Source organism: Lipophrys pholis, assembly GCF_963383615.2.
Source record: "Lipophrys pholis genome assembly, chromosome: 5".
Taxonomy (NCBI): Eukaryota; Metazoa; Chordata; class Actinopteri; order Blenniiformes; family Blenniidae; genus Lipophrys; species Lipophrys pholis.
This window is the reverse complement of record NC_137628.1, coordinates 2,363,726-2,389,816: the sequence shown is the minus strand read 5'-3', so window position 1 is coordinate 2,389,816 and position 26,091 is coordinate 2,363,726. Positions and strand designations below refer to the sequence as shown.

General features: G+C 43.6%; 2 protein-coding genes across 2 annotated transcripts; both read right to left on the bottom strand.

Annotated features, from left to right (window-relative positions):
* Window positions 1-1,022: 1,022 nt before the first annotated feature.
* Window positions 1,023-8,426, bottom strand: LOC308110123 (high-affinity choline transporter 1-like). Its single transcript, XM_080464221.1, has 8 exons — window positions 8,199-8,426; window positions 6,786-6,899; window positions 6,548-6,703; window positions 6,330-6,478; window positions 4,565-4,708; window positions 3,373-3,526; window positions 2,426-2,643; window positions 1,023-1,873 (listed from the first exon to the last, which is right to left on the bottom strand). The coding sequence occupies exons 1-8, from the start codon at window positions 8,380-8,382 to the stop codon at window positions 1,316-1,318; spliced, it is 1,677 nt and encodes a 558-aa protein (XP_080320347.1). The 5' UTR covers window positions 8,383-8,426; the 3' UTR covers window positions 1,023-1,315.
* Window positions 8,427-10,938: 2,512 nt separating this feature from the next.
* LOC308110452 (multidrug and toxin extrusion protein 1-like) lies at window positions 10,939-24,902 on the bottom strand. The gene is made up of 16 exons (XM_080464741.1): window positions 24,735-24,902; window positions 21,541-21,642; window positions 21,340-21,408; window positions 21,005-21,153; window positions 20,366-20,408; window positions 19,914-19,958; window positions 19,702-19,799; window positions 18,902-18,999; window positions 17,334-17,515; window positions 17,157-17,265; window positions 16,836-16,911; window positions 15,508-15,577; window positions 15,286-15,418; window positions 14,147-14,241; window positions 14,005-14,068; window positions 10,939-12,991 (listed from the first exon to the last, which is right to left on the bottom strand). The coding sequence occupies exons 1-16, from the start codon at window positions 24,879-24,881 to the stop codon at window positions 12,744-12,746; spliced, it is 1,728 nt and encodes a 575-aa protein (XP_080320867.1). The 5' UTR covers window positions 24,882-24,902; the 3' UTR covers window positions 10,939-12,743.
* Window positions 24,903-26,091: the final 1,189 nt, after the last annotated feature.

Sequence of the window (26,091 nt, the reverse complement as noted above, 5' to 3'; positions counted from 1 at the left end):
GGCAGCACGGCTCGCATTGGACACACTGAGACATGACACTCATGACAAAGAAACATGAGTATTGAGGATTCTTGTCTAAATTTACGATCTGAATCTATAAATTCTACCTGGTCAAAAATAGATTGACCCACATTTTGGCTGGGCGACCTTTTTAGGCCCTATACTACCCTATCCATCTGTGTCATAAGCATTTGGTGACAACCCCATGCTGGCCAAAGTTCAGCTGGAGACTTCCTCCTGGAGACGTTAGCCTGTCTTTACAGATAAGACATTCAGCTTAAGAGGATTCACCATCCCTAAACTGATGAGCCCCGATAGCATTGGGAACGTAATACTCATCAAAGTACGTAGCTTGACGGAAACAATCGTGGGGTCTACAGCGGCAAAGGGACATGTGCTGAGAAGTATCTGCCCGTCGAGGCTTGTGTTACGCTTATGAGCGAGCAAATATAGCTCACCGAGGACGTAATGGGATGATTTGTTGACAAAAATTATTACATAACTCAAACATGCGTGAAGAAGGGAGGAGCTGCGTGCAACACGGAGGAATGACACGGAATATGGACGATCCTTAAAACCAACTTCTGAATGACACGTGAAGGTTCTGCACAAAACGTTTATGTACTGAACGCATATTGAAGAAGCCTTGGATTTGATGTTGTTGCTTTTTGGTAAAATGTTCAGGTTTGGACCCAGAAAAAAAAAGATTGAAAGGAAGGCTGATGTCCCTCTTAAATATTAAAAACCTGACTATAAACGCCCCCCAAAAAACCTTCCTCGTATCACTTTTAGACCCTGTTTAGAATAAAATAGAAATACTGTATTTATCCCAGAGGGATATTCCATTACACAGCAACGTTTTCAAGTGATTTCATTATAAAAACAACAAATAGCACCTACTAGTGGCCCAACATGAAAACAACATTGTTTTCTGTTTGGTGTTTCTGTGGAAACGGAAATGATTTTCAAAACGTTGCCTTGTAAACACAAACTACTCTGAAATGAAAACGCAAAAATGATTTCAATTTTCAATGGAAACCTTGTCGCGAAAATGGCATTTTAATTTGAAATTGCATTTCCTTTTCACGATACAATGAAAGGTGGTGGCTTCAGAACTGATTGACGTCACTATTAAACAATGATGTTTGGTTTTTTGTTCTGATCTCACTCTCACCAGGACCAACTGACAGAACGCCACTTTCCTGTGACTATTGAGCTTAATTGTTTCTGTGTTTCTGGCTAAACTGTTCATCTTGACCATGAGGGTCGACTTGCGGTAAACCTGAAACAATGAAATATGGAGGAAAGACATCAGTTACAATTCAGTCTGCGACAGCGGCTGTAGTTCGACTCCTCGACTGTCCTCATCACATTCTGCGTCACTTCCGGCTCCTTCTCTCTTCTCAGCAGCGCCCTCTTGTGGTGCATTAACACTTTGTTTCACCTTGAAAACGTCCCACCTCTCAGGAAACACGCCACGGTTAAACACGCACTGAGCCAGCAAGGAAAAGAGTAAGATCATCAGTAAAGTGCAGAGCATGGAGATAGTTCTGACGGGGGACTTCTGCACCAGGACGCCGTCCTCCAGCGTGCAGCCGGGGAGCTGCAGGGTAACGGGAAGCCCGACGGCGTTCTCCCCCAGCAGGACCCTCAGAGTCAGGCCAGCGACGTAGCCCGCCATGGCGCCGTAACCGTTCGTCACTTTGAAGAAGAGCACGGCCACCAGGTGGGGGAACATGAGCGTGTAGGACACGTCGGCGCCCAGCAGCCACAGGACCAGCGTGCTGTTGCAGTAGAAGGTTATGGACGTACCGACCAGACCCACCACCACCACCGTGACCCGGATCACCAGCTGGACCTCCCAGTCGGAAGCCTGCGGAGAACCAACCAGCAGACAATCAGTCATCAGGCTCCGTTTACACTTTTTAAGAGAAAACGATAAAGTTTCATTGCATTTTGGGTCCGTTTACACAAGAGTGTATGATGTTTTCTGAACAGAGCAACTTTCTGAAAACGCTTCAACTCCGTCTCCGTGGAAACGGGGAAAACTGCTACTGGTCCTGGTCACCACGGCCATAGTATGCTCAATAGCTGGACAATCAGAACAATGTTTCCTCCAGAGTGTCATGACTCCCAGTCCATATTCTCCTGGGACTCGCAAGTTTTATTTTGACAATCACCGTAATAATAATCCAACTTGGCCGTCTGTCCACTAGAATGTCCGTGTTCTCCCATTGTTAACGTTTATAGTCGTTTCATTACAAAAACAAACAGCACCCACTGATGGTCCTACATGCTAAATACCTTGTTTTTAAAACGTTGCAGTGTAAACGGAAACTCTTCTGAAACGACGTGTATTAATTTGAAATGTCATGTAAACGGGGTCTTTTTCTGACCCACCCCACCCCTACCCCCACCCCCTCACCTCGGTGCGCAGGATGTTCTTGTAGATGTTCTTGGAGAAGACGGACGTTGCGGACAGCAGCCCGGAGTCGGTGGACGACATGACGGCGGCGGCCACGGCTCCGATTCCAATGATGGAGATGTAGGAGGGGGTGAGGTACTGGAGGGTGAGTGGCAGAACCAGAGCGTGCTCACCTCGGACGTGTGGCGACGGAGAGCCGTACTGGGTCAAATTCCAGTCTGACTGAGACGAAAAAGCATTAATTCCTCTCGATGAAGACGCAGCACACAGAGACAAGATCGACTTTTCGCTTTCAGCAAAGTAAAAGTGATCGGCTCATATGGAGATGAAAAAATAAATCATCATACAACCAAAATGTCAAGAACTGGAAATACAGTTATGAACATGAATTTGTAAGAAATATCTCAGATTTTAATAAAAAAATCTTCCAACAATTTCTTCTTCTGCTATTTTTCTTTGATTTTACATTTAAGCTTTCAGTAAAGTATTTCTAAGTAAAAAAAAAAAAAAAAGACTAAAGTAGTTTATACACTATTCAGTTCAAAATGACAAATTCATGGTATATACATCTTATATTTTTTTGTCACGTTAATTATTTAGTCATTACAGTTAACAACAACGAGTTTTCCAATTTATATTAATTTGGAACATTTTCTGTTGATAACACAAAATATTATTACTAATTTCAAACTTAAAAACACAACAAAGTTTTATTTACATTGATTTCCATTCATTATCCAAAAAAGACAAACAGATTAAAGCTAAACCAAACTCCTAAAAAACACATTTAAACATTTCACTATTTCTCATTAGATACATGTCATTTTGTTTTCAGTGTATCTCCACGCCATACGCACAGTAAATGGGTTGTGTCATTGGATTCCTGCACTCAAACAGAAAATGAAGCCTGTTGAAGTGAATCCTGAGTTTTAAAAGTGATTTCCCACCTGTGGAGGCGGCCACGGCCCCGACCAGCGCCGGGGGGATTCCCAGGATGGAGATGAGCAGCGCAGCGGCGTAGCAGGTCAGCTGTGCTGTTCGAGACGAGCGGGAAGACAGCGTCCTCTGGTGGAAACTCTGGAACGAAACACTGCCGAGGCCCTGCGGACGGAGCAACAAGAGCAAAACGCAGAAAGACAAAGTCAGGATTCCCCCATTTCAAAGTTTAATTTAATCTCACGGTGGTTTTCTGGAGCTTCAATCGTTTGAAAAATCATTCAAAGCAACTTATTTAACTCGTTTACTACGGAAGAGTTTTATTGCCACTGAAGAAATTTTTTTTTTCGGAGGCTACAAAAAAAACAACAACCTTCGTGGCCCCAGAAAAAGTCGAAAATCAAAGTCGAGATTTTTTTTTTTCACGGTGAAAAAAAAAATCCGTCCATCCACATGCCAGCGGTGTGACTGCTTCCTCAAAATGCAAATCAGGCGGTTTAATGAAGTGATGAAAAGACGCTTCAGGACAGAATATCGCTCATAAACACACTCCGTTATCATCAGTATCAGGACCAGAAGAGACAGAGCAGCCTGCTGCCTGGTTCTGTAGAGGAACACAGTTATCATCAGTATCAGGACCAGAAGAGACAGAGCAGCCTGCTGCCTGGTTCTGTAGAGGAAGTTCGTCGAGTACGAAGGACAAAGACACGGGTCCCGGGGTGCTTATTTAAATGTTCTTATTAATCAACCAGTGTAAAATCACACGTCCATAAGCAGTAAGCAACCCGATATAGTCAGAATTAAGTGATTTAATGTGAATTCACATCTACGGGCAAATGATGAGGGACGGACAGACGATGAGGGACGGACAGACGTCTCTCCGTGAAAAAAAAAAATCTCGACTTTGATTTTCGACTTTTTCTGGGGCCACGAAAGTTTTTTGGGTTTTTTTGCCTCCAAATTTTTTTTCTTCTTCAGTGGCCCTAAAACTCTTCCGTAGTTTACAAATCACACCCACCACTATTTGGACGATATTTACTGAAGATGTAAAATAAAGTATCAGCTACATCCACAGTTTGAACCCTTGCTAGAATGAACCAATCACTGGAACGGCTGAAGGTTTCACCGGAACATACGTCAGACATGAACACCTGGAGCCGTCGTTACGTTACACAAGCTGGACGAGGATCAGACTCGGTTCACCAGCATCAAGAAGTCGTCGATCCATTTCCAGACGTCGCCGTGCTTCAGGGTGCCGACCCAGGGCTCCTGGAAGGTGTGGTTGAACGCAGTCTGAGCGATGTTAGCAGACGTGGCGTTGATCAGAAGGAACGGGACACACAGCCACTGCAGACAGACACACCGTGTAACCGTGAGGGGAATCTCAACAATACCAAACTTTAAATATCTAGCGCTGCAGGGAACACATGGAACCCGGAAGTTCTGCTCTTCTGGTGTCCGTATTCAACTATTGTTCTTCATCGAGGAAGACGATTGTTTTCAGATGACTGTGCAGTATTGAAATAAGCTTTTTTTAATGGATGTTGGACGTCCATCCATCCATCCATTTTCTTCCGCTTATCCGGGGCCGGGTCGCGGGGGCAGCAGTCTAAGCAAGGAAGCCCAGACTTCCCTCGCCCCAGACACTTCCTCCAGCTCCTCCGGTGGGACCCCAAGGCGTTCCCAGGCCAGCCGAAAGACATAGTCTCTCCAGCGTGTCCTAGGTCTGCCCCGAGGCCTCCTACCGGAGGGACATGCCTGGAACACCTCCCGAGGGAGGCGTCCATGGGGCATCCGAAACAGATGCCCGAGCCACCTCAGCTGGCTCCTCTCGATGCGGAGGAGCAGCGGCTCTACTCCGAGCTCCTCCCTGGTGACTGAGCTCCTCACCCTATCTCTAAGGGTGCGCCCAGCCACTCTACGGAGGAAACTCGTTTCAGCCGCTTGTATCCGGGATCTCGTTCTTTCGGTCATGACCCAAAGCTCATGACCATAGGTGAGGGTAGGAACGAAGATCGACTGGTAAATCGAGAGCCTCGCCTTTTGGCTTAGCTCCTTCTTCACCACGACGGACCGATACAGCGACCGCATAACTGCAGACGCTGCACCGAATGTTGGACGTATCCTGCTCAGATCTGAAAGAATAAACCGTCGTTATTTGGCCCTTAAGCCTTCACGTTTCCTTTGACAGGTGACACGTTTCCTAAATGTGGTTTCACCCAAACGTTAAAAAAAAAATGTAAATCATAAAAATGAAAGACATTTTTTTTTAAATGACACAAAAGATGTGATTTGCCGACGTGTTTCGACAAATCACCGCTTCCACGCAGCCAGTCAGTGAGTTTAACCAGAAAGTTAAAGAAAATTACTCTCAAATTCTTCTCTCAAACTATATCTGATCAAATTTAATGAACGGGAAACACGTGAACACAACAGGATGGAGTTCAGAATGCATATTCATAATGCAGGAAAGTAGGACGTGTTTGTATGTCGGCTGTGAGAATAAGATTGCTTTGAAATATTTATACATTTTCAAGCTGAAAATTTCCATTGGATCGCATTATTACTAAATTGTGTTTTTTTTTTTAATTGTTGTGAAGAAAAAAACAACTAAAATTGAGAAAAACAACTCAATAACTGCGTCCATTCATCTTTCAGTGTCTCGCACATGCACAGAATGTGCCTTAATGTGTTCGCTCGTAGAGGAAGACGTTTTTAGACTTTTTGTCTTCTGTCCATACAACTGGATGATGGATATGTTTCTGTTAATATAAATCATAATCTGCCTTCTGTCTACCTGCTTCGGCTCCATTTTCCCATTGATGTAAAGGAATAGATAGAGAGATGTTCATTCTGTCTAATAGATCCTTTGATAAATGAGAATCACCGACTGTGTTTTCATGAGTTGGCCTCTTCCGTGCTCACTAAACAACACTTTAAGATTAACAACCGGTGAGCTGTGTCTCACCAAGCTGAAGAAGATGAGAGCGAGCTGGATGACGTCGGTGTAGGCCACCGAGTAGAGGCCTCCTAACAGAGTGTAGACGATGGCCACTGCTGCCGAGAGCCACACGGAGTAACCAAATGGCAGGTCCAGAATCACGCTCATGGTGGCGCCTGTTGCAGATACAGACACTTGAAAATTTGACGGCGTGGCATGTTCATGTGCCAGACCGGTGTACTTACCCAGACCGAGCAGCGTGCAGGAAACCCACAGCACGTCAGTGAGCAGGCACGGCAGCACCAGGGCGGCGCTCATCAGGCGGCCATATTTCAGCTGGAAAGGGTCCATCATGGTGATGTACTTCCGGTCCCTCATCGGCTTGGCAAAGAACAAGCCGCCTGACACAGCGGGTGAGATGTGAATCATCGTCGTGTGTTGATCCGCCGCTTCATGCTGCCTACCCGGTGTGAGTCGTCTTACCAATTATGAAGGACACGGAGTATTGGACGGGCATGAGAGCCCAGATTAAGCCCAGTTTGGGATGGTACACGGCCTCAGCGATCCCCAGGATGAACCCGCCTCCGACCCACGTAGCTGCAGGGTGAAAAGACAGAGTAAGAAAAACACGAGTTACCGAGAGCAAGAGTCGTCAGTCCTTCAGAAAGAATACGGTGAATGAAAAACTAAACATTTCACTCCATGAACACGATTGAAAATAATGTTACAAATGTGATTATATGATTCTAAAATAAAATGATAGATAATAATGACAGTAACCCAGTGGAAATGTCCAGCAACGTAAAGACATCTTGTTCTAACTTTACAATCACAAACCTTTTCACAACTGTTAACACAGTAGAGGCAAGTAAAGGCGCACACACACAATGAACTCTGTGTGACGTTTGCATGTTCTCCCTGTGCCCACAAAGCTCGGACAATAAGTGGGTTTGGGATCCTCCTGGTATCGTTGCTCCGGCACAGCCTCAGGACAGGATTCGCTCAGCCGCAACACACCTGACTGCAATGAGATGCTGCTTATTCCAAGCTTGATGATGACATCATCACTAGATTCAGGTATGTTGAAGCAGGATGCGTCTAAGGCCCGGTTTACATGTGAAAATCGTTTTAATTTCATTTTAGAAAAGTTTCGCGTTCACATGAAAACATTTTGAAAATGATGTAGTTAGCATGTTGGGCCACTAGTGGCCGCTGTTTGTACACTATAAACATTAACAATGGGAGTATGCGAATATTCGTAGGGACAGACAACCAAATTGGTGACTATCAACTATAAAACTACCAAGTCCCAGGAGAATATGGACTGGGAGTCTTTGACAGTCATTTTCAGTTTCTCTGAGCTCCGTTGTCGTGGAAACAGACCCCCTAAAACACTATGAAAGTTTAAAAACATTGTTTTGTAAACGGATCCTAAAACACGCAGGACGGAGACCCTTGAGGACGCCGCTTTGATTAGTATCAGCGTCTCAAATTATGTTTTTAATGCATTTCTTTTAAATTCAAACGTATGTTAAACAAACATCCTGTCAGCATAAGCATCCATCCATCTTCTTCCGCTTATCCGTTTCCGGGTCATGGGGGTGACAGTCTGAGCACCGTCACCCAGATCGCATAGCACCTAATTAAGAACCTTCCCACAGGTGGTGAGCCCACGGGAAGGTGGAACCCGGCGTGGGACACAAACCCACTACCCTGAGATTGTGAGTCTCATGCTCTACCAACTGAGCTAGCCGACACTTCAGCATAAGCAGTCAGTAAAATAAAGAAGAACTTGTCCTATAAACAAAAAAAAAGAAAACAGTCGTGCAATTGTCACCATAACGCCCTCATTATTGATCATTCTGTTCATTTTCACAGGATTAGGTCTCCATTTACCGGTCATGGTGAAAACTCCCACCAGCAGGCTGATGTTTCTGTCCCCGAGCAGGACCACCTCGGTCCGTTCTCCGACGCTCTTCCTCTCCGCCCTCCTGGACTTTCGGGCGGCCCACAGCCCCGTTCCCAGGATCAGGACGTAAAACACCACCACGGCCACCACGCCGGGGACATTGAGGGCCATGGCGGTACCTGGCTGTGCTGCACACTGGCAGGAAGACGCTCTGGCACCACAGCAGGTATCGCACATCCACACGGGGGAACAAAGTTCACCAGAGCAAACAGGAGCAGTCCATGTTTTGATGCTCTGCGGAGTTCACGGAAGGCAACGCTGCAGCTGAAAGCATCACAAGTGGACATTTGACCATTGGAGAGACAATCACAGGAAGCTTTGGTGTTTGAAAACAGCTGCAGCGACACAAGAGACGCTTTTCCTTCTTCACGTCTTTTAGAGGATTTCTAAACTTTCATCAGTCTCCTATGACGTTTTAAGAGAATCACATTTTTTCCAACTACAGAGAAACTTTCTGAAATACTACTTGCCAATTCCTGATTCTGGACTTGAGCCAAAAAAAAAGTGAAATATATTTTTGTATGCATTTTTATTATTTAATGATTCAAATTATTTAAATTTCAGTGCGTCAAATATAATTAAGATGAAAAACTGATAAAGTTGCATCTACATGGTGCATCGACCTTCACAAGAAAATGTATCTCAATCTATTTTCAATTGGAAGAGCATCAAAATAATACCACAGTATTTTACAAACCCAAATATCCCAATTTGTTTAAATAGAATTTTTATGTATTTTTTATAAATGTAGTTTTATCAATCAACATATTTGTATAAATAAACACAAGTGTATAATATATTAATACAAATACAAGCATAACTTCATGATATATAGAAAACTGTCAAGTAAGTGCCTATAAGACAAATTCATTATAAAAATGATCCATATTCAAATGTGAAAACTATAAGAACAGACCTTGTAGCCTTATTAAACTACAAAACTGACTGAATACTTTCAATGATTTAGTGACTTTTAAATTCAAGATGAAAGTTCAGTGGTTTGTTGAAACAGTTTGTTATGTAAGACTGGGAAAGTGAATGAGGGCAGCTGATGAGCCAAAACAAACAGGAATCTCTGCGTATTTACCCCCGCCGTTATTAACAGGCTTTGTGTTCATGGGCTGCATCGCAGAGGGTCATTGGTCCTCCTCATCCTCATCTTCGTCTTCCTCCTGCACCCCACCCCCCACCCTTCAGATATATAGGAAGGAGGCGCAGGACGACACTTTTCTACTAAAGGAATGACAACATAATACACACTATGGTCCACAGTTTTTGCACACGGTGTGATGTGATGTGGTGGTTGGACTCACAACAAGAGGCTCCCTGTTCAAATCCAGGCCAAAGCTTTTGTGAGTTCATTTTCTCATTATACAGGCATGAAGAAACATACATCAGCCGTAACAGTATGACCACTGACATGTTGAACCACACAGATGGTTTTTTTATCCTGGTTGGGATTCACAGTATTTTGCAGAAAGTGAACAATTTTGCTCAATTTGACATTGGAAGACTAAAAAGATGACGTGAGGCGAGGCGAGGCGAGGTGAGGCGAGGCGACTGAGGAAAACGTTACAAGAGAAAATGCTTTCAGAACACATTTTTGTTTCACGGGTTTCACGTTTGCATGGCAATGTTTTCAAAACGTCTGTTTCCGCTGCAGTGGTAGAAAGACTGATGCAGTATGTAGTTTTCATGTTGGTCCACCAGTTGGTGCTGTTGTTAGTTTTTGTAGTGAAACCACAAACACATGCAGCAGAGACTAACAATTGAAGAACAGTTGGATTGTTATTACGGTGACTGTCAAAATAAAAGTACCAAGTCCCAGGAGAATAGGAGTCATGACACTCTGGAGGAAACATTGCCTTGATTGTCTCTACTGAGCATGTGCACAACTATACTCGTTACTGCGGCCGTAGTTACCAGGACCGGGACCAGTTGCAGCGCTTCCATCTTCTACTCGGGCCGGAGCCCGAGCGTTTCCACAAAGTGTCATTTCACCGTCAACACGAGAGAACGAACAGTTTAAAAAATGTCCACCTTGGGAGCCGTTTTCAAAAAGTCTGGTTTTCAGTGGCTCCGAGAGCCGTTGTCATGTGAACATACAATCAAAATGATCCCAAAGTTTTGCGTTTTCACTTGAAATCGAGCAACTCATGTGGAGAATTACAGGAATTAATAAAAACTCCCCAGCGATCTGGTGGAGTGCGTACCTCAATGGTCTGGTTGGTTTTGGCAGCCAAACGAGGCTCCGCCCACAAAATATCGGGGAAAAAAATTATTGGTGTATACTCTTTACTTGTGCATATATTGTATGTAGCGATCCCGTCAGAATAATTTTCAGTTTTGCTTTATAAATGTCCTTTTCTAAAAGTATGTTAGAGATTAAAAAAATAAAAGCACCTTTACACAGATGACACTGAATTTTATCATCACAGGTGGAACCTCTTGGTGAAATTAAGCCGAAATACAAGCGTGACAGCAGTTTAAATGATAAAATACTGCAGCTGAGACGCTTCAGTTCACATTAAAGTGTGGAAAACTGAACACGAACCAAAGATGAACAGCTCATAGCACCAACAGTGGAGTTAACGTGAACCCAAGTGTAAGAATGGAAGTGATACATGAGACTAGGTATGTGTAAAAGGAATAAAAAGGACAACTATTACAATTCACAATGTTTTATTAAATTTAAAGGCTGACCGAGACTCTTTTTGGTATGTCTGATGTTGCGTGTGCCAGTCAGATCGAACACGGGTAAGCAAAACTCTTCAGCCCCGATCTGAACCTAAAATCTTGGAATATCCCGCTTTGGTCACATTAAACAAACCTGTGATGGAAGATCTTTGTATAAATACAATCTTACAGGGGTTGATGTTTCTTTGTGGACCCTGTATTGTACAACAGTGGATTCCAGCAGCTAATAAAAAGGCAATCAATTCCTAGTTAGTGAAACCAGAATGTACAGAATGTAAACATTTAAACATGTACACTAAAACTTCCTAAAAACCCCTTTTCTGTCACCTCTCCAGCTACTGAAGGAAGGTCTGTGGATGAAAACTGTTTGATGGGCTGGAAAACCAAACATGGTGTAGATCTGCTCCGTTCAGACCCTTAATGACTCTTGATGGGACGGAGACCAAGTTCTCTACAACAGGCGTCTGCAACCTTGACAATTCAAGTTTTAAGTTTTCGAGAGCAGCAGAAAACATTTACCGTCAAAAATACAGCAACAAGTCACCCAAAAATAAAACAACACAAAAGCTTCTGGTAGATTACGTAGTTACAATGATAATTCTTGATAATAAATGTTACTTTTTAAAAAGATGAATTCCCTTTTTGAATGGTGCCACACTTGATTGGAACGACCCTCGGTGAAAGACGCTGATCTTTTCTATGTTTCATACTTTAGTTTGGTGCGAGCGCTGGCACCAATTGCTTACTGGAATCTCTTTCAGGCGACATTCACCAAACACACGACAGTCCAGTGGACGTGGCGAGACCGCCGGGAGGAAACTGATCTCTCCCGGAGAAACAGCTTCCCCGCCGTCACACAGAAGACTCGGCAGAGACGAGGCTTCCTGGTGGAGCGCAGGAAGAACGACCTTCTACCACTCCACCATTCAGAGACTAAAGTCACACGTTCATCGATTCAAACACACTCTGCAATTCACAAACTTCTTCGACATCAACGCAAATATAAACCTTTGTAGTTGCTATTGTGTATATTTTGTTATTTTTTTACCTTCGCCAGCGAAAGTTGGGGGAAGGTCATGTTTTTGTGTGCGCGTATTTATTTTTTTATTTATTGGTTTGTATATATGTTTACCAACTTTTCGCAAAAACTATTAACCCAAATTGCATGAAATCTTCAGTGATGATTTGTCATCCTCTACGGACCAATCCATTGGATTTCGGGACATTAATGGCGAACTATGTTCAAATAAACCCGAAAAAAACTGAAAAAATGTCCCGTACAAAGTCCCATGAGAGGCCCCTCATTGAGGAGATCAAAGGAGATCAGTGTCTGTTGCCATGGAGACACACTGGAGGGCTGCTGCTGCCGTTAGCCGTCTGCTAGCACACTGCTAACGTCATTCCCCACCCCTTTCTCCACTCTCAGCCAATCACAGGCCAACTCGCTCTAATGGTGCATTCAAGTAACAGAAAAGAATAGGCACCAACAGAACATCATCATTCAACCAAACATTTTAACATTGCAAGGTGGCGTTGGCGAAGGTCTGCGCTCCACCGAGTGCCCGGTCGACTTGCACGATTTTCTGTTCCATTGCAGGACGAGAGGAGCGGCTCTCTTTTCTCCTGAACAAGAGCAGAGGCTCACAAATGACTCTGGCACCATTTAAACAGGAATGTGTTGGTTAGAACAAGGAAATATAAAAAAAAAAAAAAAACACAAACAAAAACACAAGTTTCGCTGAGTTTCTGTGCCGAACGCTAACCGCCTTGTCTAATTAAGGTTTCAGCGGCTTTGTCAAGGTTAACGTGAGGATTCCGATCGCGAGAATGATGACCACGAAGAGCAACGCCAGGCAGCGCCGTACGACCAGCTGCTTCACCGACAGCACGTCTCCCACCGTGGTGGCGGCGGCGGCGGCCGGCGCTGAAGCCGGCACTTCCCGGTAGATGTGGTTCTCTTCGGTAGCTTCTGGAGAATTCTGACCACTGGCCGCGGTGGCGCTGACCTCCATCTTTTTTGATCCTAAGGAGTTTTAAAAGACAACGTTTAAAATGGTGCTTCCCCCCTTCGTCTCAGGAATCCCGCTCATCGGTACCAACTGCAGCTTCCTCGTCTTAAATGTGTCAGCATTTCTTTTTCCCCCTCACCGTACAACGCGGTGAGGATAACGCGATGCCTTGCATCACACGCAGATACGCAAAAGAGCGCAAGCAAAGTTTGCGGTTTGGATATTCTCTAAAGACTATAAACTACGATTTAAGAGGAGGTGAACAATAGTTTGTACAACACTGGCAACTTAATCACCGGAGACATTTAGACCGGCAGAATTTGCCTCCAAACACCCAAAATCTTAATAAATTATAATCTGAACAAAGAAGTCCAACTCGAGGAAATGGCGCCTCAGCAACTTTCAGGAATTGAAGGAACTGCTGCTAAAACACTGAAGCCAGAGCGACAGCTTGCCTTTAGGACGGAGTCCACACTGTGATGGGTGGAGGCTTGTTGGGGACTAATACTGTACATGAACCCTTTATGATGGTTTGTTTACAAGAGACAGCATTTCTTTATGGGAGCTTCAATGTTGTTGGTCCACTCAACATCTGGTACATATAACTAGAGATGTGTCTTATGATGGTGTAGTAAATTTCCCCACAAACATTCTGTCCGTACATGTGCGAGTAGATAAAACTATCTACCGCGACCTTCAGTACGACTGAGTATTTCAGGTCTTTTTCCTGTTTAGAAACAGACTGGTGCGTTTGGGAAACAGTACACTACGGGACCTGTGACTTCCAAACAGCCACAACTCGAGGAAAATTGACCCTTTTAGCTTTAAAACATGTGACTGGGGCCTTGGGCAGGAGGTGGTGCTGATGTAGCTGATCGTGGTCTTATACCTTTCTCATCACGTCTCTTCCTGTTTGATCTTTGGATGCCGACACTAATCTGAAAGTTGCTGATTGTCTCCTTTCCAATAAGAATTAACACACAGCTCTGGCTTGTTTAAAGAGCTCTTTGAGTCCCGTCACGCTCACCTGGATTCTCCTTCTCAAGCATCTCGTTCCCATCACTGACCTGGACTCCTGCTCTCTGCCGAGCCTGATCGGGGACAAAAGGTTCAATAAGAGCATCGTCTCATCCAGTGAACCAGCTTGGTCAACTGCTGTGCGTACCCACCTCTGTACTCGCCACGCTCCAATCAAGTCTATAAAAATAAGCAAAGAAGAAGGATGCCTGCGACAGTACGCAGATCGTGAGTCCCGTCCACAGACCTGAGGAGAGAAAACACGTCCAGGTGGAAACTCAAAACTTTCATTGTGTTTTGTGTGTCTGTTTAGACGACAACGGAGCTCTGGCTCCATGGAAAAGGCGGAAGGGCTGCTACCGCACATGCGCACCACAGTCGTAGTAACTTATTTACTAGCAGAGAAGGTTGTGCGCATGCTCAGTAGCTGGCCAATCAGAACAAAGTTTCCTCCAGAGTGTCATGACTCCCAGTCCATGTTCTCCCGGGACTTGGTAGTTTTATTTTGACAGTCACTGTAATAACAATCCAAATCGGTCGTCTGTCCACTAGAATGTCTGTGTTCTCACATTGTTATTGTTTAGAGAGGATTGTTCTCTGCTGCATGTGTGTGTGTGGTTTCATTACAACAACAAACCAACAGCATCAACTAGTGGCCTGGCATGCTAACTACATTGTTTTCAGTGTTTCTGCCATTTCCATGTAAACGGACATCATTTTCATAATGTTGCCATGTGAATGGGAAAGCTTTTCTGAAACAAAAACACAAAAGTGATGCGTTTTCACTTGAAATGTTGTCGTGTAAACGAGGCCGTAGAGTCTAGCAGTGATTCCCCAAACTGTAGACCGAGGCCCCCTGGTGGGTCCTGAAGGAACAGGAGAAGGACCCAAAATGTAATAACTCAAAATATTGTAAAATATAATGTAATAAAACCCAAAATGTAATAACTGGTTGATAATTTAATAAAAATGCTATAACAAAAATTTTGTAAAGCCCAAAATGTAGTAGCTGCTCAATAATGTGCGTTTTGTCCTCTGCTGCATGTGTGGGTGGTTTCATTACAAAAAACAACAGCACCCACTAGTGGCCCAAGAAGAAAAATACATCGTGTTCAGTGTTTCTGCCGTTTCCGTGTAAACAGATATCGTTTTCAGAACGTTGTCCTGTATACCTGAAACTTTTCTGAAATGTAAAGGCTGAAACGATGCATTTACAGTTAAAATGTCCTCATGTGGACGAGGCCTCAGGTTCCTTTCTGACATTCTGCAGCATTTCGTCATCCCACTGTACCTAAAATCCCCATGCCGGCTGGAAACATCAGCGACAGCCCGATGGGCACGCCGATGAAGTAGTATCCCACGAAGCTACACAGAGCGCCGATCTTCTGTTTTCCTGCTCCCCGGACGACGCCACCGAGGACGCCCTGGAAACATCCGACACAGGGAAGGTCACTCCTGACGTCACTCAGCATCGGTGTGGAATTCAAAGAGCTTGAGGAAAAGGCTTTCTTACCCCAATCCCGTCAAAAAGATGCATGAAAGCAAACACAATCATGACTTCAGAAACTCTGTCTATAATCTCTCTAAAAAAACAACAACAAAACAGGCAGATGGAGATTCAGTGAATCTAATATCAGTCAGAGATGATTAAAACGACACACATGTACAATGAGATCATGCAGAGCTGGCTAACACTTCTGTTCGCTGTCACTTTGATTATTAAACGAATTAAAGAAGAAAGAGACATTAAAGTGGACTGTTATCACATCTTAACTCATCCAGATTCTTACAAATTCATCCAATTCAAGGTGACATTAAATCTGATATAACTGGGCAACTGGATGGACACACGCGTCACAAACACGTGAAAAAAGGTCCAATTAAAACAGACAATGAGTGAAAAAGCCAAAAATTCAAAAGAGTTCATGAATAAAAGGAATTAAAAAGTGGAGAAAGCTGCAGGAAACGATATTTCACGGACTGATTGTTTGAGCAGGACGTTTGTCCCGTTCACCCGTTAGTGTGTTTCGATCAGATTAAGGCCCCGTTTACACGACAACGGATACGAGTGTATCTGCAAAACTTTCTTTACTTTTGGGGGGTCCGTTTACACGACACCAGTGTGCGGATGCACTGTGTCCGCAAAGTTTTTAATCCGCTAATCCCTCCTGTAGAGACTGATGGAGGCTGCAGAGCCTGTTACTGCACATCTCTTCCCCTCCCTCCTGCTCATCCAGTTGTAAACAAACATGGCGGCCGTAGTGGTACGACTCGCGGTCCATATTCTAGTTTTATCGTCCATATCAGTAGTTTAATAGTTGAGACTCTCCCTGATAGCATCTGATGTGTCATCAGTCCATGCGGATGTCAGGTTCTCTCCATTTTCTTCACATTTATAGTGTTTTGTTCTCTGCACACATCTGTGTAGTTTCATTACAAAATCAAGCAACAGCGCCCTCCAGTGGCCGGCACACTAACTCATCGTCTCTGTGTTTGTGGCTGCAGTGTAAACACACTCCTTTTTTAACGGATTAGGGGTTGTCACATGAAACGTTGTCGTGTAAACGGGGCCTTAGAGACAGAAAGACTCGAGTGAATTTAAATATAACTCAAAGTGCTTTAATGACTCTTACGGAGATATCCAACAAAATCAGAACATTCAAGAGTTTGTTTCATGAAAACGAGCACACATAATCTGAAACCATTCATTTGATTTGTTTCCTTGTTAGTGAAACAAACTAATGCATTTTCTTTACAGTTAATGTGCAACAATGTGAACCTGAGTCAGTATCTACTGCAGGAATGGAAGAAAAACTGGTGAATTACTGCATTTTTACTTACTGGTCGGAGGTGAAAATGTAGCCGATGACGTCTTTCAACAGAACCATTGTGGTGCCGGTGCACACCACGACCACGACTGAGGCGAAAAGAAAACCACAAAAGATGCAAAGAAGAGTTGATTTAAGAGTATTATTGGGCCTAATGTCATATTTCAACAGGCCCGGGCCAGTAAAGGGTTAAATTAACTGCTTTGAGAAATGATTCCTGTTGTTAAAAGGTGTGTGAAACAATAAAGACTGACTATATAGACTTTAATATACCATAAATGTCCTCTGTCGTGTGTGTGTGTGTGTGTGTGTGTGTGTGTGTCCTGGCTCTCACTTGAACAGCTGACAGAGGTCTTGCAGGATAACTTGGCCTGCACTATGTTCCCGGCGCCGAGCGCGCTGCCGACGCGCACGCTGGCGGCGGTGGCGATTCCCAGCGGCGCCTGCAGGGAGAAGCCACACGTCTGAAACCGAACGTTCACCCGTCAACGTGTCCGGAGGAGTCGGTCACCATGAAGGCTACGAGGGCCATCTGGTACATGACGGACTGAGCGCCCAGCTCCACCTCGCTGATCAGGCCCGCCAGGAAGCCGCCCGCCTCGAAGACCCACCACTCCAGACAGAGCATCAACATGCTGGGCAGCGCCAGCTTGACGAAGGTGCCCCACTCCTGCAGGCAGTCCAGGGACCAGCCTGCAGCCACGTTTAGACAGATTAGAGCTCAGGAAGACAACCAAACGCACTAATGCAACATCAGTCATCTTTTAAGCAGAACTTGTTATACAGATGCAGAAAAAAAAACTTGTTATCTTTAAGAAAATATACTTCTCAATAACGGAAGTGACTAATTTGGAGTCACTCGTTGGGGATAAAGGTTTTAAAACAAGACGTTTCAAAACTTTTACTATTGTAACTCTCAAATCTTAATTAACATTGGAACCTATTCTAATACCAAGAAGTCTGTGGAAAAGTACAGACAGGATCACCCAGTTTTTTCATGATTTTAACCTTGAAGTTTTTCTACATTGTTCCACTAAATAAACCTTTGCGAAGCCTTTTTGTCAGTACTAGTGACTTAGAGTACATTTTTAGTTTAATATGGCAAAAAAGTGCATTCAAGGGGTTCTCTTTTTGTTTCGCGTGTGGATTTGTTGCCAAGTCACTCCTCTGACCTCTCCTCGACACCACGCTGCATTTCGTAATTAAAGAGTGAATGATCGTTTTAAAGATTACACAGAAATTTGTTAAAATTCCAACTGTTGGTGACAAACAAGAGAATGGCGACGAGGTGAAATGACGGCTCTGAGCTCAGTTCGAGTACTTTTTCCCTTTGAAACATGTTCATCTTTTATGAAGTATATAATCTGATAAGCAATTTTACATACAAAAACTACTTTAAATATGCAAAAGTCTTCAAAATCAAGTAAAACATTTTTTTAATTGACCCCCCCCCCCACCAGCAACTGAGAAAATTAAACCAATCGGCTCATTTCGTGTCCGAGACTTGGGGACTTTTTAAATGGCCCCTGGCCAGACCTGTTCAGTGATTGGCTTAAAGTCCATTCTGGTTTGTTCTGGCGTGTTTCTATGAGATGTTGAGATGAAGACAACAAGCGGTGAGTCTCTGATTATTAACTCGGTCACATCTCTTCTAATTTACCGGTTTGAAAGAAGAAATGTGGCTGAAAAGTTGCAGGACAAGTTCAACTTTCTCCAGTATAGTTATTTTTTTGAGGTTTTTTTTCAAGAGAGAGGAATTGATGTGTTGTTTGTAAATATACCTGGTCTACCTTTTGTTTTCCCAAAACTCAGACTGTCATTTCCAGTAAACCAGCATCAAAACACATTCACTTTCTAAAAGGGACAAATGAAGCTTCTGCTTCTATTTTTTTTACAAGTATGTGAATAAAAGAGTCTTAATAAGTGCTCTCTGTTCAATAGCCGTTTAAATGTTTCGGGGGGGGTAATAATGAAGAGCCCCACCTAAGAAATTTATCACCAGCCGCCACTGACGCTGAATGATGTGTTCTGATTCTTATAAAAGTGAAGAGAAGCGGTGCTGCTGGTCGGTGGACTCACCGCCCCATGTCTTCTTGTGCAGGCCCCTGCAGACGATGTAGATGAACAAGATGGCCGCCAGCAGAAACTGGGACAAAGTGTTGGCGAGCGCAGATCCACTGCGAGATAAAATGAGTGTCATGACTCCCAGTCCATATTCTCCTCGACTTGGTAGTTTTATTTTGACAGTCACTGTAATAACAATCCAACTTGGTCGTCTGTCCACTCGAATGTCCGTATTCTCCCTTTGTTAATGTTTAGAGATGATTGTTCTCTGTTGCACGTGTGTGTGGTTTCACTACAAAAACAAACAACAGCACCAACTACTGGCCTGGCATGCTAACTACATTGTTCTCAGTGTTTCTGCCATTTCCGTGTAAACGGACATCGTTTTCATAATGTTGCCATGTGAACGCAGAGCTTTTCGGAAACGAAAACACAAAGGTGATACATTTTCACTTGAAACGTTGTCATGTAAACGAGGCCATAGAGTCTAACACAGTGATTCCCCAAACCGTGGGCCGAGGCCCCCTGGTGGGTCCTGAAGGAACAGCAGAAGGGCCAATTAAATAAATTCAGAAATAGTTTGCTATTCAACTTTGTAATCATAAATAGAAATGTAATTAGATTTTCTTTTTTTAATCTGATCATTATATTGGTCTTGTCGTTGGTTTTTCATTGGGAGGTTACACACCTTAAACAGCACCTGTGTAAAGTCTGGAAACCACAGTCATTTTTTCTGGTCATTTCAGAAATATTGATTATTTGAATATTTATTGTGGTGCAGAAAAGAAAGTAGTCATGTAGTAAAAGATACTTACGCAACACCCATGTCCAGAATGTAGAGGAGAATGTAGTTGGTGACCGCATTAATCACATTGGCAATGGCTCCAGTAATCAGCTGAGGCCAGATAATGCCCTGCAAAACACCACATGGAGAGAATAATGGACAGAATAATGGACAGAATGGTGGACAGATTTCCTCCAATGAATTTTATTTTTATTTTTAAATGTGTGTGATGGGAAATTGCACCTGATTCTGAAGGTAGCGCCCCTGCAGGTGGAACATGAACGTAGCCTGAAGACAAAGACCAAAAACATGAAGTTAATGATGGAGTTCAGCTCAGAGCAGTTAGCATCATGCTAACCGTTAGCTCCGCGCCATCATGGCACCAAAAATGTCAAATCAGTGCTAATGAGAACTAAAAGTAGGTCTAAACCTAATGAAATACATCATGCTGAATGTTTAACTCATGCACAAAAAGCAAGGAGATTTGGTGGATCTGAGTGTTCTTCTTCCAATAAACAATCGGATACTACTGATTATTTCCTTTTTGAATGGTGCCACATCTGGAATGGACATGCATTTGTGGGATGAGTCCTTGTATTCCAGGTGTAGTTTATTAAAATGGTGCTTGAGGAGTCCTAGGATGAAACCAGTGAAAGACGATAAAAGTCAGCTTAGTGAAAACGTGTGAGACTCACGGGCAGAGCAGGCGTGAATATCTCCACGTAGAGCTGGGCGAGTCTGGAAGCAGGACGAGATTCAGCTTCAATCTCAAAGTTTATAGAAAATTCTACATGAAACAGACTCATCCAACTCATCCAACATAAAGTCCCAAATGAGGATGAGTGAATCAATCTGATGTGAACAGAATCTAAACTACTTCAAACACGAGTGTGTGTACTGAAGATAATGAGTTTCCCTTAATGATCTAGAACCATGTGGCCATTAAGATTGTGACACCCCATTTTTAAGTGTTATAGCGTATTGTTCTCGAAGTGCTTGCAGTTTCATCACAAAAACAAAGAACAGCACCAACTCATGGCCCAACATGGCAACACCATCGTTTTCAAAACGTTGCAGTGTAAATGGAAAACTTTTCTGAAACTAAAGGCAAAAAACGAAGCTTTAAAATGTATTTATTGTTAATGAATTTAGACATAAATCTGCATGTTTGCAGAGTATCAATAGATGAATTTGTTGTTGCTTGTCCCTGCAGCGATCTGGTGACCCTGCTGGTGCCTGTTGTTTCAGACGGTGAGACACCCCGGAAGTTTGGGAGACTCACACTCCTGAACTCACTCTAAAAAACTTTAACACGGATGGAGAAACTAACTGACCTGGCAACTTCCGGACTCTGTCGGAAGAGTATCAGGAGGGGCTCTGTGTTAATGAGGATGGCCCAGCAGGGGAAACAGGCCAGCAGCAGAACCAGGATCCCCCTCTGGAGGATCACACCCACTTGCTTCAGGTTACCGCTCCCATAGGTCTGCACAGAACCGGTCGACAGAAACTCAAACCGGCAACCAGCACGAGGTATGACCAAAGAAAAACAGCTCCACACAAGAGCTCCACAAGCAGACCCCAGGACGAGCTGGGAACGGAGCCGCGGGGTCTCCCGTTGGCCTCGGTTGGACAAACACAGTGCAGAGACCCCCCGCCGACGAGGACGTACCTGAGAAATAAGCGTATCGCAAGTCGACGACAAACCCATGCCAATGGAAACACCAGTGACGTTGACCGCCTGCAAGTAAAGGAAAGAGAAGCATGAAACACATGGGAACGACAGGTGGGGGTGGAGGGTGTGTGTGTGTGTGTGTGGGGGGGGGGGGGGGGGGGGGGACATGCTGGGACACGAACAAACAAGAATCCTCACCGCGACGGCTAAAGCTACGGCCGCCAGCTCGGTTTTTCCCAGGTGGCCACAGAACACGGTGCTGATGAAGCTGATGAAGAAGGTCATCAACTGGGAAAGGCACTGCAACACAGAAAGTCCTGCTGTTACTCATACAGACACGCACACACAGAGCTCACTGAGCTTTTCACACTGGGTTTGAACACAACGATGCAGTGGTTTGCACCGTCACCTCACAGCAAAAAGACCTGCGGTTTTCTTTGTTTTTCTCCGACACCATCCACAGACAAGTTGGCAAAGCTACACAAAATACAGATGGCAATAGAAGTGAGGAAAAGCAGACAAAAGGATGAAAGAAAACATGAAAATGACAAATAGAGCCAATGAACTACCTCATTTCTGAAAGAGAAGGTTTTTCCCCTACCACTAATAGAGTTTGTGTAAATTAGAGGAAAGTGAAAGAGAAAAAATAATCTCCAAACATAAAGACATGTAAGCCGGTGTAGGTGTGGATGAGACAAAGATTTGAACCAGCAACCCTTCAGGTGTAACCTCCGGACCAACTTTTTCCTACTGGGCCGCCATCATTTCCATCTGGACACACACGCATGCACACACACTCTCTCTCTTCAGGGATTGTTTAGTGAGGTACTGAAGAACGTCGTCTGCGTATAGGGAGAGTTTAGTGAAGTTTGTGCTCTAGTCACTGTGAATCACTGACATCATGGTCGTCTCTGATTAACTGCGCCAGTGGTTCAATGCAGGTGTCAAACATCCACATTCCAGTTCCAATCGTTCTGACAGAAACACATTTGCTTTGACTACGGCCCGTGGGCTTGAGTATCCGGTCTGGATTCCCAAAACGCATTCGTTAATTTATAACTTTAAAAATCTGCCGGACCTGCCGTTCTGGCCTCTTTGAATGCTGCAGGTGCGAGAGAACAACAGTGTTCCTCAACACTAGAGATGAAGCTTTGAAACAGAGAGCAGCTTCCATTGAAAACTTCTGTACCTGCTTTATCCAAGTTAAAGTCGGAGAAACTCCGGTACGCAAATCCCACCCATTTAGACTTGAATTAATATTAATACAAATGAAATACAGGACTAACCGACAAAAGCTGACAAACATTTACTCCCACTGACAACCCAGTTACCAAACAAACTAATTTACTGAGAGAAGTCCCTCGGACACAGTTAGAGTGAACAAGGTTAGGTTCAGAAGTTTTATAGTGAAGTAGAACCACTGTAGTCATCTTTTAATAACCAACTCGTCAAAAACATCACATTTACATAAATGTGATTGTACAAAAACCTGAGACAGCACAGTCTTCATTATCACAAAGGCTTTGTTACAGGGCTGCACGGCACATCATTAGAAATGATCAGATTCTGCAAATGAAAATACAAAATAGAGGGAAAGAAAACTACAATGAACTCCAATAATAACTGTGTGACTGATTACAAACTGAAGTGATTGATAGGCCTGAATATTTCATGTGCTTTGGCCAAAAGGAAGAAAACTGCCACAAAAAAAAAACCAAGGAAAAAATCCTCAAAACAAACTGCTAATATTTTGAAAAGTACTGGTAGGAACTGCAGTCACAGCTTATGTAATTCATGGTCGAGAGAAAGGGCACTGTTATCTCCATGAACAAATGTACTTATTGCCATTACCTTTATCATGCAACTCTGGGTTGTTAGATTTACGTGCAGCTCAACATAAAGTGAAAGTAAGAAAGGAGCATCTGAACCTGATGGTTCAATAAGTTACGGTTCAATTCCACGTCTGTGTGCAGTTTGCATGTTTTCCATTTCCATTCATGTTTTTTTCTCTAGAAGTCCAAAAACCTGAGTTTGATGTTAAGGGGTTCGCAAAGTATTTGCTGCTGCATGTGAGCCTGAATTACATCAAGTAGTAAAGAAGAGGAATAAATATTTAGATCTGAGTGGGAATCTTAACATATATCATTCACAGCTTGTAGTCAAAATATCTATTAATCCCCAGAAAGCTTTTACAAAGCTGTTGTCTCATCCTGCAACAAAATGTGTTTTCAATCAGAAAAGTGATGCATATTTTATCGACTTAAAGAAACAAGAACAATCTGGACGTTCGTTTCACCATGAAAACTGTAAACATATAAAAGTGAAAAGCAGAAGCAACACAGTGCACACGGTAAACAATCACCAATAACCCCAAGCATTAGAGCCCTCTGGAAGAACATGGAAACCACAGAGGAACGGCTTTGCTTCCGTTCGTCTCTTCTCTCCATGGCTGGCTGACTTTTCTGCACAGGTTCCTTCAAATACATGAAGGTGAAGTTTATTGGCGACCGAACTGCTGCAGGTTGGTCACCGTCACTCTGTGTTCATTCTCTTACTGACATTAGATACGTCACACTCAAATTTAAACATTGACTCATCTGCTTAACCACTTTGAACCAGGACACTTTCTGATGACCCATGCTGACAAAACAACAACAACAACAACAACCAACCATGACAAAGAAATTGCAAACGACCCGTCAGTGAGGCCAGAAAGATATCAACTGTAATTATTGCTTAAGTACTGTCAAAAACCATCAAATTCATTATTTTCAGTTTAACAAGCCGATTAAATAGTTCATGAAACTGGAACATTTGGAATGAAATTCTGTGTTTGACAGCAGACTAGTCTCCCCTCCATACTGCCACTAGTACAAGTTCAAATAGCAACAGCAGTGTGTGTGAGAGAGAGAGAGAGAGCGAGAGCGAGAGCGAGCGCAAGCGCGAGCGAGAGCGAGGTTATCATGTACAGTTTATGTAATAACAGTAAAGGCTAAAAAATATCAATGAAGTATCAGTCAAGGTTAAAAAGTGTCATTAAATTACCAGTAATAGTGGAAAACTAGATGACCTGCTCAAATGGTCACGCATCATGGAATAAACCAGTTTGTTGAATATTCCTGCCATAGATACATAATCAATAGTCTGATTAGTTGATGATCATTTCAATGCAAAGTGAATTCAGTCCTCAAAATGATCATTTATATCGATGATTGATGTCCGTGACATCTGCATCATTCAGGATGAATTCATCCTTCATCTGGTTCCTCCTGCAGGAATCTGACGCCCAGTCACACTTTTACTGATACAAAACAAACAAAGCAACAGAAAAGAGAGAGAGACAAAAAGAGAGTGTCTTTCCTGGACAGAACGTTTGAAAGCAGCGGACTCACCACCGGACCGGCCAGTTTGAGGACCTGGACCAGCTCGTCCCGGAACTCGGCAGAAACGACCCCCCGCAGCTTCTCCAGACATGAGGCCGGGACGCCCCCGGACCCGCCCGCCGCCTCCTGCCGCTCCGAGCCGTCCGGACCCTCCATGAGCCGCAGCGGTGTGTCCTGTAGAGCGGCCCGCTGCAGGCGGAGCGCAGCTTTAAAGCGGAGCCGGGCAGGGGATCGAACACGTGCTCCAGAGGAGGGACCTCACGAGCAGCCAGCCACGCGTGATGGGAGAGCCTCGGACACACACCGGAGAGCGAGAGACAGTGTGTGTGTGTGTGTGTGTGTGTGCCTTGGAAAGAATCTCAAGTCACATTTACAAGATTGCAGGACGAGTCCATTTCAGAATTTTTTTGAGAAAATAAATCTTGTACAATAATACACTTTTACACATTGTTAATCGAATTGATATTTTATATATTTTCCATATATCTAGTATATGTCCATATATATTTAGTATAGTATCATATGGCTTTGTTTCTGTTGAGAATTGCTCATATTGAGCTTATCGCACCTCCACTGGCCTGCTCACACCTCAGATCTAACCCTAACCCGAAAGACTGCTTCATAGTGAAATCTTATATTTTTGTGTCAAACATACTTAATAATCCTTCCAAATATATGAAATATACTTTGAAATCCTTCAAATCAAAAATGCTGAAAAAAAAAATCAGCCATGGATGATATGTCCGGAACCACATGGACGAGCTGTCCAGGGTTGCAGTTTTGTGGACGAGTTGTCCGTGGACGAGTTGTCCATGTACCCATATTACACATACCTGATTTTTACAAAACATTTCCCCCTTTACATTTACAAAACAATCCCCATAAACATGGACCACCATAAACACCTGCTTCAGAACTACTATGAGCATGCCACACCTGTAGGGGGCAGTGTAACAAGAAGCATGAAGCCATCCAATCAGAGTCTGGAAAAAAAAAAACGCCTTCAAGAATGACGCTGTTTATTTCCTGTTGTTTCAACAAAATAGTTTGTCAGGACCGATAAATGTGGCGTTAGAATATAAAACAAATAAAGCACAGAACCAGCAGCTTTCACTGGATCCATTTTCATCACTGTGTTCAAACAGTAAACTCGGGTCGCACACTGATCACACTGATCACACTGATCACACTGATCACACAGATGATGTAAATCTCAGTTTACCCCTGTTTAGATGCAAATGTTCTCCATTTGCATCTAAACAGGGGTAAACTGAGATTTAAATCTCCTCTGTGGCTGGAGTTTTCAGGAATCATCGTTTGTGGTGACTCGTAACTGTGTTTATGTGTTAATGTACCCGGGTTGTTA